Source organism: Ipomoea nil, unplaced genomic scaffold (assembly GCF_001879475.1).
Source record: "Ipomoea nil cultivar Tokyo-kokei standard unplaced genomic scaffold, Asagao_1.1 scaffold2537, whole genome shotgun sequence".
NCBI classification, from domain to species: Eukaryota; Viridiplantae; Streptophyta; class Magnoliopsida; order Solanales; family Convolvulaceae; genus Ipomoea; species Ipomoea nil.
Window position 1 is genome coordinate 944,718 of NW_017618965.1, and position 17,056 is coordinate 961,773.

Consider the following 17,056-nt stretch of genomic DNA (forward strand, 5'->3'; position numbering starts at 1 on the left):
ATGCGAACGAATCAGCGCGCGACACGTGTCCGGATCTAATAGTTTAAAAAAAACGCGGTGGCATTTTCGTAAATAATTGAACATCGAAGTGGAAGTAAAATCACTTACAAGTGCACCTACTTTCACCTATAAGTGCATATAATTTTGCCTTGTTAGCATTCACTTCCCGCAAACATTCATGCACCTGGTCTGCTTATAACTATAGGTGCAACTATTTATAACTATAGGTGCACCTACTTTTACCTATAGTGCATGTAATTTTGCCTTGTTAACATTCATTGATCTGAGTTCAGCGGGTAGTAATACCCCTGAAAATCACCCGCAAAAATTCATGCACCTAGGTGCAACTACTTAGAACTATCGGTGCAACTACTTATAACTATCGGTGCAACTACTTATAACTATAGGTGCACTTAGTATTGAAGCTCAGTGTAAATTTTTACTTGCACCTATAATACATTTTACATGCACTTGTAATACATTTTACTTGCACTTCAATGTTCAATTATTTACGAAAATGCCACCGCGCTTTTTAAAAAAAATCAGTGTTTCTCATCCATTAGATCTGAACACGTGGACAGACAAAATCCATTCCTATTTCGCTCCTGGGCGAAGCATTCGCACCTGAGTGCGATTATATATATATATATATATATATATATATATATATATATATATATATATATATATATATATATATATATATATATATATATATATATATATATATATATATATATATATATATATATATATATATATATATATATATATATATATATATATATATATATCTACTATACTAATAAGAGCCCAAGAGAGTTAGGCCTATAATTGGTAGAAAAAATGGCGGTCACAGATTTTAATCAAATGAATGGCTCAGATTGATTAAAAGATTGATTAGATTTAAATTTTACACTAAAATTTCCTAAAATACCCACACACCGTTACTAATTCCGTTAAAATTTTAAGAATTGCCGTTAGTTCACCGTTAAAAAAAAGGTCTTAAGTTCGAACCTCATCCTAATCAATGTTGGCATAATTAGTACTCTATTTTACTCTTATTAAATTATATAAATAATAATTTAGTAGTTACAACAAAAAAATAATACATATGCATTTCTTTAATTTAGAATTATGTGTCCACAATGCCTTTATTCAAAAAAAAAAAAAATTATTCATTATCAATAAATTAAATAAGAGAAATAATTTTATTAGTTATATTGTCTTTATTTTTCTTCAATATAAAAATTCTTTATATTCAAATTTATTAATTGATTATATTCGCTACATTGCCCTTACAATGTCTTTATTAAGTGAAAAAAAAATTATTAATTATCAATAAATTAATTAAAAGAAATATTTACATTAGTTATATTGTCTTTATTTTTCTCAAATGTAAAAATTTTTACATTCAAATTCATCAATTGATTATATTCACTACATTATCTATTATGTTTTTTGTGCACTATTTTTCTAATTAAATATCAAAGTTATAATACAAAATAATGCTATATATTTATTTACCAAGTATTTTATTAATACCATGAAAAAATTAAAAAAATATAATTAATAAAGCCAACCATATTAACTACTTGAGAGATTTTGTGACAAAGAGAGTATTCAAATCACACAACAAATTGAAGTGAGAACTACCTCGCAATGTCCTTGTTTGACAATCAGCAGTTAGCGGTTAGCGTTAGCGGATTATACTAGCGGATTTGACCAGCGAATTTATTTAATTATTAACATTGGGTAGAAAAAATGACCGCCAAATTATTAAATCAAATGAATGGTTCATATTATTCAGGTTTTAATTTTTTCTTTTAAGATTTTCTAATTTATCCTTAATTATATGATTATCCATTTAACTTTTCCGTTAATTCACCGTTAGTCTAATTCTAATATCAAAGTCTAATATAGAATTATAACTACACCATTAATCTAATTCTAATATTAAAGTCTTAATATAACTTAACCACAAATCCTAATGTCGGAATCTCCTCAAACAATATTAGTATATATTTAATATTCTATGTCCTAATTTTTATTTGTTCTCCCTTATGTCCCGTATTTGGTTTCAACCATACCTATAGAATTATTTTATTGACAATTATAATCAATCTTGACTATATTATCTTGCATTTGTAAACTTAGAATTACCTATTTAACCCGCACGGGCTTAGCTCAATGGTTTAGTGGGTAGTATTTGGGAGAAGAGACGAAGGTTTGAACCTCGGCGGCAGCAGTGCGGGAATTATGTCCAAAGTGGGCAGATTCCTTGTGCGTATCAGCATTTGGCCCTATATGCTGAACCATTGAGTCACCGTGATTTACAACTTCCCACAATGCTCTGTCGGGTCGGAGTGTGGGGGGCCCTTGGGGTTGGGGACTCAACCTTTGGGAGAAGAATTACCTATTTAAATACGCAAATTCAACCTTCAATTATCTATGCATGAACAATTTCAATATAATCCTGTCTTAATATACTTTAAAGTACTTATTTAAAAAAAAGCATTGGGCATTATCCCAATCGCGCAATGCGCGTAAAAAACTAGTGTATATATATATATATATATATATATAGCAAATTACACTTTTGGTCCTATGACTATAGGGGGCGTGTTAATTTTGGTACGTGACTTTTAAAATTAACAATTTAATTCTTTAACTATACTTTTTTTAGCAGATTTGGTCCTCCAGGCCAAATTACACGTGGAAATTGGTCGGAATTACGTTTGCCATTTTAAAATAAATATAAGGGGTAAATCGGTCATTTTAAGTGTTAAAAATAAGCTGAAAATTGCTGGAATTGTCACTGAAGTCTATGTGAAGCAAAGAAGAACCCTAATTTCTAAAATCCTCAACCTTCCTCTTAGTTCTTCTTCAAATGCCCAACCGGAGCAAAAAAAAAAAAAAAAAAACACACACACAGAGGTGTGCAGATGCAATTCTAGAACGGCGTAATGGTTTTTATACAAATTCAAAAATTATTTTGTCTTGTTTTGTCTTATTTGCTAGATGTCGTAATTGAATAAAAAATACAATCAAAAACCAAACACTAGAAATTTGCCAATGACAAATCAGAACTGCGAGATGAATGAAATTTGCAAACTGCAAATTGCCAATGAAATTTACCAAACACAAGAAATTTGTTTGCATCTTCCCTCAATCTTAGCAGCGTTATACATGCTCTGTGTGATGCCCTTTTCCTCCTAACTGCTCCGTAATTCTCTTCCGCCATTAATGGCGCAACTAGCTTGTGGCCGAATAAGCCGCCGCCTAAACCCTCTTCCCCGATCGTGAATCATTCCGATCTTCCATTTGTCGGCGTACTCGTTGCCATTCTTCCACATATACTTCCCTTGGTCGTCCTGTAAATTCCTCTTCCAATGCCCTTCATAGTAGTCGCAATTGCTATAGTGTTTCTGTCCAAACCCGTGTTTCCGATCTGCAGAGTAACTAGAAGAAGTACCCTTGGTTCAATAACTCAGCAGCTCAAAGGCATTCACATTGTTTTTTTTTTTTTTTTTTGTTTTTTGTTTTTTTTTGTTTGTTTGTTTGTTTGTTTGTTTTTTTTTTTTTTTTTTTTTTTTTTTTTTTTTTTTTTTTTTTTTTACTTTTTGAGGCATTCACATTGTTATTAACATATTACATAAGCACACAACTTTGGGTTTCCTGGTGTTTGATAAAAAAAAAATCCTAATTTTCTTGTTTGAACCTTGTACCAGACCAGGAGAAGAAGAACCAAGGAGAAGGATGAAGAAGAAGAAGGAGGAAATGACCAATTTGTCCCCAAATTAAAATAATTAATAGGGATTAAAAGATTCCGGTGACATTTGACCGGCGATTTGGCCAGAAGGACCAAATCTGCTAAAAAAAACATAGTTAAAGGACTAAATTGTTAGTTTTAAAAGTCATATGTACCAAAATTAACACGCCTCCTATAGTCATAGAGTTTTTTGCACTTTTAGTCCCACGACTATAGTGGCACTGGCAGAATTGATCCACGACTTTTGAACCTTGCAATTTTAGTCCACGACTATTGATTTTTTTGCAAAAATGGTCCTTCCGGCCACTTTTCCGTCAAAATTTCGCCGAAAAAAAAAATTCTCTATTTTTAGCCGGGTTAAAATTGACATTTTACTTATCTCAAAAAATTAAAAGAAAAAAATTGATATTTGACTACATACAATATTATTGGGCTACATATTACTGCCCCAGGCGGTGGAGTACATGTACCACTCCAATGCTGCTGCCGGATAACCCAACTAGCCCGGGGAACGCCACGGTCGCTCCGCCGCTTACTGACAGCCCTGCCTGCTCCAGGAACTCCGCCGCCTGGGGCAGTAGTATGTAGCCCAATAATATTGTATGTAGTCAAATATCAATTTTTTTCTTTTAATTTTTTTAGATAAGTAAAAAGTCAATTTTAACCCAACTAAAAATGGAGATTTTTTTTTTTCCGGTAAAATTTTGACGGAAAAGTGGCCGAAAGGACCATTTTTGCAAAAAAATCAATAGTCGTGGACTAAAATTGCAAAGTTCAAAAGTCGTGGATCAATTCTGTCAGTACCACTATAGTCGTGGGACTAAAAGTGCAAAAAACTCTATAGTCATAGAACCAAAATTGTAATTTGCTCTATATATGTATATATATATATATATATATATATATATATATATATATATATATATATATATATATATATATATGATCTCGAGATCGAGTTTCAATAGCAACAATTGTGAGAAATTAACACAGTGGATTTTTTTTGACATCTGAGCAGATGAATGCTCTCAGAATTTGTCATACTAATGCTTCATAATTTGACGGCGTGAGAGATTTTCGCTTGCTGGGATTAATTTTAGGTTAAGGGCATTTGGATTTCGATCGAGCTCGCTAAGCGACTAAGGGTAATTCCGAGATGGATGAAGACGACATTGAGAAAGCGGTGATAGCGTATCTGAAAAAGAAGGGTTTCAAGCAAACGGAGCTTGCTTTCCAGGAGGAGCATCAGAAACAGAGCAAAAACATCAACAACTCTTCCTCTCTATCCAACACGAACTCCTCAGCCAGTTCTCACACTGACCCAGATATTGCCAAGCAAATTCTCTCTTTCTCACAGTAAGTTTTTCTTTTACTATTACATGGTGTTATTATTCCATTTGTTTTCTATCTTTTTCTTGATGCATTTTTGTTGATTGTGACTTGTTTGCATGGATTTTTCAGGTCTGAAAACGTTCCTGCAAAGTATCATGAGGGGTACAGCAAGCTTCGATCTTGGGCAGATAGTTCTCTCGATTTGTATAAGGTTTGTGTCTCCTAGTATCAAGCTGTGAAGTTCTTAGTGCTACAGATTGACTGTTTTGTTAAAAAAAAAACAGTTTTGGTGGTTAATTTACTGCTAGTGTGTGCTAGTCTTTGAAAGGCTACTCTTGTAAATAAACTGCTTTTATTAGAGTGAAAAAGAATGGTTATCTCTGATGACAATGGCTACATGTTTACATGACTGCACAAGAGGTTCTCTAGTTGCGTATTGGCATATCTTCTTCTTTTTATTTTTATTTTTATTTTTATTTTTTTTTATTTTTTATTTTATGTATAGAATTTTAAAAAGCTAGCTTCTTATAGCGTAGATTTGTGTTTTGTCTTAGGCAGTTAAAATATGCTTTGTTTCCCATTATATATACATATATATATATTATAGCTTTTCTCATTTTCATCTCATGATAAAATTTCCTTGTTCAGTATCAGATATTTGATAGTCTTTTGCTGGTTCTTGTTCCATGATGGAAAAGAACTACTTTACCTATTACAACAAATGCCGTTTTCCCCATGCTTTCTCCTGCCTTTGATATCTTTTTTTTTTTTTTTTTTTTTTTTTTTCTCACCTCTCTGCCCTGTGAGCTATAATTTTGTTAACAATGTCTCAATGATGCAGCATGAATTGCTTCGTGTCTTGTACCCTGTATTTCTCCACTGTTTCATGGATCTTGTGGCTAAAGGTCATATTCAGGAAGGTATAGTTTCAACCCAAGATTTTGTTTGTGTTCTGAATAAATATCTGATGTGGGTTTTTACGGAGTTACTTTTAATCACAATGCATTTTTTTTTTTTCCCAGCCCGAGCCTTTTTCAATAGCTTCCGGGAAGACCATGAGATGATGCACTTACGTGATCTCCAGAAACTAGAAGCTGTTCTGTCACCATCACATCTAGAGGCATACAGTTATTTTGTCCCTACTGTATGCTTTGTGTGCTAGAGTGTTTGAATGTACAATATTCTTACTATTTTCTGCTATTATTTAGGAAATGGAATTTGCACATTTTTTACGGCAAAGCAAAGTGAACATAAAAATGTGCCAGGTTTTCTCTCAATCCCTTTTTAAATATATGGAATTTTCTGCTATCTTATTGTTGAGACTTGAGAGTGTTATCATTGGAGTGCCAACCCTGATAACTCCAATGGCCATTTAAGCAAAGTAAAATGGTGTTGTAAGATATGCCAAATGAATATGAGCTTTTACTTTGTAGCATTCACATTTTCTTATTGATATACATTGACTTAACAAAATAAGATTCTACCAGATTGGTTGTGGTTATATGATGGAAGCATTTCTAGAAAAGGTGAAAAGAATAAGACAGATAAATGTACAAAAAAGAAACCAGACCATTCCAAAAAAAAAATGCAGCATCCATTTGATTTAACTTAATCTTTAGTTCATTTTTTTCTTGTTACAAGTACGCTAACAAGATTTCATTTTGATCAATGGTTTTTTTTTCCCCATTAAATGGACATTATCAAGTGGTATTCTTTGTTTATTGCTTCTTTTTTTTGGTAATTTCTTATAACATGAACTAACACTTCCCTTTTTGTTTTGTTGTCTTTCAAACAGTATTCCTATGACCTTTTGCTGCAATACTTGCACAAGGCACAGGCCATTGTGATGCTTGGGATTATCAATGAGCATATAAACTTTCAAGGTATGACTCATGATATTTATTGCAAAGCTACTCATGGGTTTTCAATCTGGAGTGGATCAAAATAATAACTTAATGTGCCAATTGGCCGTACCGCCATAAGGCTTTAACAAGGACCAGTATGGGCTTTGTAGTCCTCCAATGCTAAATTGTCAAAGAATCAATATTAGAGTTTATATTATGTACTTCTCTAACCTGTTTGTTGGGCCATTACACCTGCATATATACCAATTAAAGACTAGCAAAAGGAGGTAACATGCTGCTTGAACTTTAAAAATTGACATGTGACCTTTTGTTTTTCCTTTGGACATATAATAGGTATGATTGCAAACTAGAACAATGAAAGTTGAGGTCTGGGTGAGGGGTGTTAACTCAGATCTGAAGCTGTCTCTTCCACATTGATTCTTTAAAACCCATTTTCCCATCAATGACCTTTCACCAAAACGAAAGCATAGTTACATGCATATCCTCTCTGTTTTGTACTTTTGTTGTCATTGGGCTCTCCTGTTATTTTAATTTACAGATGCTGACAAGAAATGCTAATTTACCATTTTTGATTGGCCATAAAAAAATCTATTGAAATTACGAACAAAGCAAGAGCCAGCAAGACCTTTGTTTGACATTTCTTTCATTTTCATTTATCAATATGGGGGCAAACCCAATGTTATGAGTGTACACATCCATTAATTTTATATTTTGTTCATTCTGCATCATATTCATTTTGTTGTTACTTGTTAGGCTTAATCACTTTACATGAGGGAAGAAACAATAAATGTTTGTAGTAGATGTTGATTTGTTATCAGTGGCTTCACTAGGTGGTAATGTGTTGGCATAAATTGCTTAGGATTTTGGGTCAAAGATTTGCAATTGAGGGCTTGCTTTGGGGAAGGTTTACATTTGGACTAATAGGAACAAGTGGGGAGAGAGTTGGTGGTGGGAATGGGGGCAGGGCACTGGGAAAGGTGTTGCATAAATACTATGTTAATTTATTTATTTCTTTATTTTTCAAATCATTTTTATTGTAATTATATTTATTTGAAGCATTGTTTGTGCTTAAAACCGTCACATTTGATTAATTAATTTATTCCATCAAACTAATGATTGTCTCATCAAATGACAGCATTAAGTTGTTTATATATCTTGCTGGACATATCTATGCATTTACTTAATGACTTAAATAGTCTTGCTTGACTGTTGTAATTGTTACCATTCATTTTGTTGGCTAAAATGGCATGCTAAGGTCTTCATATCCAATCACAGTTTCTCCTGGACAGCCAAGTTCAGTTTCAGATGATGCTGAAGTTGTAACTCTTATTGGGAGTGGCCAAGAAGCTGCTAGTTTAATAAATCAGAAAGAAATTCATTGGGGAGTAAGTCAATGATGATGCATTTTTGAACTTTATATATTTTATTTTTCTATCTCTTGGTAAATGGGTTGAGTCTTAACTTTTGGGAAATGCGTTTTTGGGGTTTTGCCTTGCACACATAGGTATTCACATGCTCCGTAACACCAGAGACTCATACATTAGGCCTACCTTTTATATTGTACACTTAACTACTCACATGTCCTGTAAGGCAGGGGACTTGTCTGTTGGGCCTACCTTTCATCTTTGTTATTAGATGCATCTAAACCTTGTGCTTTGGTTAAAGCAAGAAAAGGAAAATCCTTCTAGTGGTACAATTGTAATCTTGACTCCTAGTTGGATGTAGGCATGTAGTTGTCCTCAGTTTCTTGTCACAAACTGTTACCTATTATTTCTTATTTCTTTATTTATAAATCTAGTCATCCAACTAGGGCTTTGTGTGGTGTCAGGAACTGGAAATTATTAGTCCTATTTTATGTTTTATTTTTAAATTTGTTGCAAATATTATAATGATGCATTGAGTCATTACTATCACCACTATCAGTTCCAGTCCTTTTATATTAATTCATTCTTCTGAATTGAGGAATACCTTCATTTTTTTTCCATCTTTGTTATCCATCTCCTTATTAGTTTGCATTAGGGATTTATTTACAACCTAGCTTGCAACAGTTGCTTGAAGATTCCATAGAAGAGCGGTTTGAGAAGGCAGGAGGTCTGCTTTCAGATTCAGAGAAGGTTGAAGGAGAATCTAAAGAAGGAGAAGCAGAAGAAAACAAGGTACTGGGCATATATTCCTGCTTAAATGCTTTTTTCTGCATGAGTTCTGATTTTGGTGTAAGAACTCCATGGTGTTTGTGTGGTATGATTATATGGAGTATTTGTTAAAGTATTGGTAAATGAAGAAATATGAATCATTGAATCTAGGCTCATAGCTCCTGTAATCTAGTAATCTTTCAATTTATTCCTTCTCATATCATATCTCGTCTTTTTTTTTTTTTTTTTTTTTTTTTTTTTTTTTTTTTTGTTTGTTTGTTTTTCCATAGTTAACATTTCATTATTTCATAGCTCCTTCCACCTCATTATTTCTCAGTCTTAAATGTGAGGGCACCCTCTGAAAAGTAAAATTTATAAACCTATTAACTTTAGAAAGTTCTTCTCAGTCCTTAAACTACTCAATATATAGATACAAGTCATTCTGTTATATTGACTGTTAGCGAGTGATAGTATTTTCAGATTTTATATATTTGAAACAAAGAGAAAACCTCAACCTCTTGCTCTTTGTTTTCTGGGTTTCCCCAGACCTATTTTCTTCCTCTCCATTGATTGTGAGAAAGCCTTGGTGTTGATTGCCATGATAAACATCAATGCTAGCACACAATTGATTAAGTGAAAATTTCTTGGTAAGGACTTGGTGGAAGATATAAAGGGAGCAAAAGAGAGAAGCAAGGAAGCAGATGAAAACAGGTAGAAGAGAGGCGAAACTAGTTTCTTTTGGCCCAAAATATACTTACAAATTTATAAATACCCCACTATTAACAGCCATTGTAAGAAAATGAATTGTGTTTATATATTGAGTAGTTCAACGACTGAAAACAAAGTTTTTAATGTTCCATAGGTTTATGAATTCTTTTGTTTTTAAAGCTCAAGGAGCAGATTAACATTTAAGCATGTTTCTTAACAGCTAGAATTATATGTGTAGCTGTGTCCATTCTTCAAAATTTTCTTTTATTTTTATACTTTTCGCCTTTCTTCTTTTGTTAAGATAAAATCAGTTGAAGGAGGAAAGCAAGGCCCTTCTCTGAAAAAGCTGAAAAAGGACAAGGTTGGAGGTCCTACAGGGAAAGTTTCTCACGTAGAGGGGGGCACAACATCTGCTGCACCACATGTTAAACCAGAGTTACCTTTGCCAGCAATGTGAGTGTTGCCTGTGCCAATTACATCATCAATCATTTCGGGGAATTTGTATTTTGTGTAAATGTAATTATAGGCATATGTTGGTTGCGCCACGTTTTCCTAAGATTCTATTCTAGGGATTGCTTTTCTTTGTTCGTAGGGTGAAGCCAAGCAATCAATATCATCTGTTTATCTCTATACCTATGTTGCTTGCTGTTTATTTTTTGTAATTTATGTGCTGAAGTAATTCTCTTCCAGACCCATGGAGGTAGAACACTCTATTCTTGAAGACTTGAGGAACCGTGTGCAGCTGAGTAGCATGGCATTGCCATCTGTGAACATGTATACCTTTCTCAATACTCAAAATGGGTATGTTTTTGCAGTTTGAAGTTGAGTAGTGCCACATATTTTCATTCATTTCTTGATGTTTGATCTGTGTTAATGTTAATAAATATTTTGCTAGACTAAACTGTGCATCAATATCTCATGATGGATCACTGGTGGCTGCTGGGTTCTCGGATTCTTCATTAAAGGTCTTTGGGCCATTCTTCAGTTTAAGCTTTTTTATCAACTCGTGCTTGATTCTTGCTTGCCTGCTAATCTATGTGCATATTTTGCAGTTGTGGGATATGACAAAGCTTGGACAACAACCTGGGAATGGTAAGTCGATTTGTTTAACTCTTACCTCAAAGACTATATAACATTTTGGTTTAGAAATGTCACTTGATGATTATCATTGCCTTGTGGAACTACTGAGGAAATACCATCTAAATGAAATTGCCTGTGTCATTACAACTTTAAGCTGAAAGTACATTTAAATGAATTCTGTCACTTGTGGATGTTGTAAGTGAAAAATGATTATTTGTGCTATGTGTACTAGAAACAAGAATAGTTTAACTATGTGCAAGCTGGTAATGTCATGTTATTATGTTAAAACTGTTGTATCTTAGGAAGCATAGACTTTGCAGATAAGTGGTAATGCAGATCCTTTTCTAAACTTGTGTTTGTGCATTTTCAAGAGTATACAACATTGACTCATTTGTTTATTATTAAAATAAACTTTAAATGCAAGGAAATCAAACTCCAATTTACTCTGAGGGTATCTGAAACTTTTTTGAGAATGTCTACAACCTAATGTGCTGATTATTACAGCTGCAAGCTAGAGCAATCAAAATAATGCAACCTCTAGCTCTTAAGACTGAAATTTAAAGTAAACTAGTAACTTACAAAATACAGCAAGTGTAGATCTCCTCCATATTCTCATCCATGTCATTGCACTCAAAAAGTTGTAAAATATAGCAAGCATTCAGTGACTTTTAGGTAAGATTATATCATGTTGTTTCCAGTGTGTGAAAGGAATTTTAGTTATTAAATTATTGAATTGAATAGTCTTAGTACAGCTTCCTTGCAGGGTGATATTGATTCCCCTCCAAGTGAGCAGGTGCTTGGCACAAATGGACAACGAAGATGTTATACATTATTTCATGGTCATTGTGGACCTGTTTATTCTGCATCCTTCAGTCCTTATGGTGATTTTCTCCTATCGTCATCATCAGATTCAACCAGTATGTAGACTATTCTTTCTCATCTTTCTTTTGTTAAGTTTGTTCAATCATTATTATATTATTTTAAAATGTTTTTATAATTCTATTTGGTGTAGTTCGGTTATGGAGCACGAAGTTAAATGCAAATCTTGTTTGCTATAAGGGCCATAATTATCCTGTATGGGATGTTCAGGTAGGTTATGAATACTTTCTAATAGCACAACCACTTTATCAAATTTATCTGAAGCATACTAAAATTCTTGGTCTTATTTGTCATAAAAATACTGCAGTTTAGTCCTGTTGGGCATTACTTTGCCAGTGCTTCACATGATCGAACAGCAAGGATCTGGTCAATGGACAGAATACAGCCTCTGAGGATAATGGCTGGTCACTTATCTGATGTTGATGTGAGTGTACATTATATTATTGCATTTTCTCCTTTATCCATTATCCATTATTTCCCTGTCTGAAATAATATACTAGTAAATAAATATTCTATTGGTATATAAAACGCAACATGCATGGACCCAAGTATTTAAGTATCTATGTTCAATAGTTTTAATTTTTTATTATTTTTTTTAAATATAGAAATGTGATTCTTTGGTCACTTAGTTATGGACAAATGGTTAAATTAGCCCCTCAGTCATAGGTATAAGCCAATATCATCCCTAATTATTCCTAGCAGTGGTGGTTTTCCTCCCTTAACAAACAAGTCTGTTAGTTTTGAATGGAAACATTTAAAACTTTAAAATAGTAGGAGTGTTTTTGTAATAACACATACATGATACATATGAACCTAACAACTCAATCAAGAATGTCAGTTTCTTGCATTTATTTTAAAACCTTAAAATAGTAGGGGTATTTATGGATTAGCTTTATGCTTGTAAAATGTTCCATTTGGCTATACATTTACTTTCAAAAAGAAAAAACAAAATTAGGGATTCATCATCTTCTAGTGTGCCAGATAATATAGGTAATATGATCTGATCAGGTGTCATGACTGCTGTCTTCTAGCTTGCTAAGATACAGAACCTGAGATTTACATAGTGTATGTAAAAGGAGAACCTTTGCATTTACCCAAGGCCCATGGGGATTAGTCTGACCTAGATCATGATACTCCATTCCTTCTCAAAAGAAAATGTCAGTCAATTTCAATAATGTTAAATAAGGCAAAAGTTAGAATCAGTAGACTTGACGTAAAAGATCATAAGAATGCTATTAATTCTGGCTGATTTTTTTATTTTATATTTTATATTTTATATTTGTATGCTACCGTATGATGTTGCCCTAAGGAATTAGTGAAAAATATGAAACATGTGGGATTATGGGGAGCCTCTCTGCACAAGATAGCAATGCAGCATCACTTTTTTTTATTCAATTTCTTAGATCATTTCTGTCTGTGTACACATATTTTCCATATTTAAAGATGTCTGTCATTGTTTACATTTGTTTTAGCTTTATAGTGTGTGCTTACATTTTTCATTTTAAAAAGGTGATAGTAATTGGGCAACTATGCTTTGACTTTACAGTGTGTGCAATGGCATGCAAACTGCAACTACATTGCAACTGGATCAAGTGACAAAACTGTTCGGTTGTGGGATGTCCAGAGTGGCGAGTGTGTCAGAATTTTCATTGGCCATAGGAGTATGATATTGTCGTTGGCGATGTCACCTGATGGTCGTTATATGGCATCAGGTGATGAAGATGGAAAAATCATGGTGTGGGATCTTGCAAGTGGTCGTTGTATTACCCCTTTGGTTGGTCACGCCTCTTGCGTATGGACACTTGCTTTCAGGTTGAAACCAAATTCTTTGTCCAGTTAGATTGGTTCAATTAAGTTCTTGAAGGGAAAAATAATCTATATTGTTAATCTTCCTTTTAACAATTTTCAGCTGTGAAGGTTCTCTTCTTGCATCTGGTTCTGCTGATTGCACTGTGAAATTATGGGATGTAACCACGAGTACTAAGATGCCAAAATCTGAAGAGAAGTTAGTTTGCACGCTCTGCTTATGCTATGTTCATTATTTCACTCTTATGTTCCCTTCTAAAACTGTAATGATATCTTTCTCAGTAAATCTGGAAGTACCAATAGGCTTCGATCATTGAAGACTCTCCCTACTAAATCCACTCCATTATATGCTTTGCGGGTAAGAATGCTTGATTTTCTGGGTGACTTTCACAATAATCATCTTCGTTCTTTTAATTTTCATCATTCTTATTATTACTGTTGTTGTTGGAGCAGTTTTCTCGAAGAAATCTTCTCTTTGCTGCTGGCGCTTTCTCAAAAAGTGCATAATATTACAACATATTCACATTGGAAAATTTAGACTGATTATGGCTTCTAGATTTCGGTATGCCATCAATTCCAAGGTGCCTTCAACTTTTTCATAATCTCATTTCTGTTAATTGGGTACTGCTCGTGTTTGAACTCATAGCCTAAACCTATTGCTAATTTATCAAATGTGGAGTAATATATATATAGGGGAGGGTTCAAGTGAGAACATGTTCCCATGTAAAAAATGAGGACTGATCTGATCTTTCCATTTGGGTAGATCAACGGTTGAGGGTTCTTGGAAAATAAGAGGAAAAAGGGTGGGTTCATTTTATAAATATTACAAACTTGAAAGTTTGTAATAATTATAAAATTGATCCTGTGTTTTTTTTTTTATAACTAAAACCCTCAACCATTGATGAACCTTGATCAGTCCTCACTTTTTACCGGACCCTGTTCTCATTTGATCCTGCTCCTATATATATATACACATATTTTCTGATCTACAATGAAGATGAGAAGAAGAATTGACAAAACCTATTCTTAATTTGGCTTCAGCTTCTCATATATTATCCAAATACTCATAATATATAGAACAGAAAGTGTTGCATGACAACCTCTAATCAATCTAGTTGGGCTGTTACTTGTGTCGATATTATAATTGATGATAATTGGAGATGGGTTGAGTTGAAAATGGTTTGGGACCCCTAATGTGGATGGTGTATCATGGTACTCTGCTTTTTAAAGGTCACAAACTGCCTTAAAAAACTTTTGTTTTATTTCAATATTTACCTGATAATTCTGTAGGTGATGTTTCTGCTGTCTCTTGAATAGAAAGAGCTAGAAGACTACTTTTTGTGATTAGTTTGCATTCATTTTCAAATTGCAGATACTTTTTGAGTTGAATTTTAGGAGGATTTCAAACGCCATTTTTATTGTGATTCTGCAGAACCAAATCTTGAGAGCTAAGATCATACGGTTAAGCTCTGTGTCACCCAAACCTTGATTTGGAATCTCGAACAGAACAATTGTAGTTACCTAATTAGATTGGCACGAGACTCTCCTGCTTCATCCCATTATTTATGGATGACATGACACCTATAGCTTTGGCCTTTGAGAACAAAGTAGATAGAGTGAACTTTCTATAGCAGCTTCCGCAGCTAGCTTTCAGTTGTTGAGTTTACAATGTTAGATGAATAGATGATGTACCTGATAGTTTGAGCGTTCGTAATACCATAACAAAATGATGTTTGATGCAGGGAGCAAGACCAAAAACCGGGGAGAACTTCTCGAGGAGCATTGGGAGAGTTAGAGTAATTGGAAATTCTACTTAGTTTGCTTTAGTTTTCTTATGCTTCCATATACTTTAGCCACTTATTGGCCTTTATTTTTAGGATTTTTATACTGCTTGAGATCTAATTATATTATATATGTTGAAACACAAAGGCCTGTTTATGTCTACGAATATGTAGCCTGATGAGAGGGCACAATGTGTCTATATATATATATATATATATTTGTATGTTGTCTCTTCATTGTTAACATTAAAAGAAAAAAAATTCTTCTAATCTTTTATTAATTTATTTTTTGTCGTCATGTTTAGAGATGTGAACTGTACCCGTAACTGATAAGAAACGGGGACAAAAAAAATTCCCCGCTGGCCTCCAGGGGATTTGGACATGGAGTACTCTCCTTGCCCTGCCTGTCCTATATATATATATATATATATATATATATATATATATATATATATATATATATATATATATATATATATATATGAATTAACAAATCTAGCACGCGACATACAAACTGTGGCACACAACTACATTCGGCCATGCACACGACATACCGACTAATGGCACAAATTACATCTGTCCTCACAGTCCTCTATAATATACTTGTTCTTATTTGAATACACACACACACACACACACACACACACACATATATATATATATATATATATATATATATATATATATATATATATATATATATATATATATAGGTAGGAAGAAATTAAGAACTAATTGTAACCTTACATTTGGAAAAATTGGATGGACTAGATTTGATTTGAAAAAAAATGTTGTGACATTTTTGTAATAGAAAATGGTGTTTTTGGCCCCTTAATTGTTTTACTTTTGGAAAGTGGCCCCTGTCAATTGATTTGAAAAAACTTAGGGGATGTTTGGTTCATGGAATGTTTCCCAAAGGAAAACATTTTTCTTAAAGTAGAGAAAAATGTTGCTTTCTTGTGTTTGGTTCATGGGTTTGGAAAATGAATTCCTCAAATTTGAGGAAAACAAAATCCTTGGTTGGACCAAGGATTTTGTTTTCCATGGAAGATGGGAAGAAAAGTTGAGATGGAATACCTATTTTACCCTTACTTTTTTTTTTAATTATATTACTCTTATTAATTTGTAGGGGCATATAGGTCTTTATACTCATTATTCCTTACAATTCCAAATCTAACCAAACAATAGAATTGGTATTCCCAGTAATTCTTTTTCCACCAACCAAACAATGAAATTCATCTTCTTAGTAATTGTTTTTCCATGAAATTTCAATTCCACTTACCTTAAAATATTTTCCGCGAACCAAACGAGCCCTTAGTCTTTCAATTGTTCGTGATATATCACATTTATTACCTAATTTTATATAATCATAAACTTTGTTAATAATTCTTTTTTTTTTTATAGGGTTATATTTGTCAATTATTCTCTAACTTCATTTTCTATCCTCAACAATAATTTTAGATGATCAAAGTACCCTGCATATATCATTTTAGGCCAGAAATGCAACTTTGCCATATTTTGCTTTTCTTTTGCATTGATTTGCTTATATCATCTAGACCATTTAAAGCATCAAATTTAAGCTCAAGGACTGTCACTCTCACAACCACCAATGCCAAAAATTGCGAAACCTAAGATGTAAGGCTCAACCGAAGCTGACCCATAGCTTAGATTGCTCGACCAAATTAAAATAAATAAATCTCA

The 17,056-nt window shown here is 33.2% G+C and overlaps 1 protein-coding gene across 1 annotated transcript; it reads left to right on the plus strand.

The window, feature by feature from the left end:
• The first annotated feature begins 4,733 nt into the window (after positions 1-4,733).
• Positions 4,734-15,607, plus strand: LOC109153792 (transcription initiation factor TFIID subunit 5). Its single transcript, XM_019301652.1, has 20 exons — positions 4,734-5,128; positions 5,234-5,315; positions 5,946-6,024; positions 6,127-6,224; positions 6,313-6,369; positions 6,900-6,987; positions 8,245-8,354; positions 9,018-9,125; positions 10,111-10,262; positions 10,500-10,610; positions 10,705-10,774; positions 10,862-10,901; positions 11,642-11,806; positions 11,902-11,978; positions 12,076-12,192; positions 13,315-13,580; positions 13,678-13,773; positions 13,857-13,932; positions 14,028-14,155; positions 15,317-15,607. The coding sequence occupies exons 1-19, from the start codon at positions 4,929-4,931 to the stop codon at positions 14,079-14,081; spliced, it is 2,046 nt and encodes a 681-aa protein (XP_019157197.1). The 5' UTR covers positions 4,734-4,928; the 3' UTR covers positions 14,082-14,155; positions 15,317-15,607.
• Positions 15,608-17,056: the final 1,449 nt, after the last annotated feature.

Excerpts from the sequence above, each read along its gene's own strand:
- LOC109153792 (XM_019301652.1), top strand. The coding sequence starts at position 4,929 with ATGGATGAAGACGACATTGAGAAAGCGGTGATAGCGTATCTGAAAAAG. Across the intron at positions 10,775-10,861 it reads TCTCGGATTCTTCATTAAAG|TTGTGGGATATGACAAAGCT; the intron begins GTCTTTGGGCCA and ends CATATTTTGCAG. Across the intron at positions 12,193-13,314 it reads GTCACTTATCTGATGTTGAT|TGTGTGCAATGGCATGCAAA; the intron begins GTGAGTGTACAT and ends TTGACTTTACAG.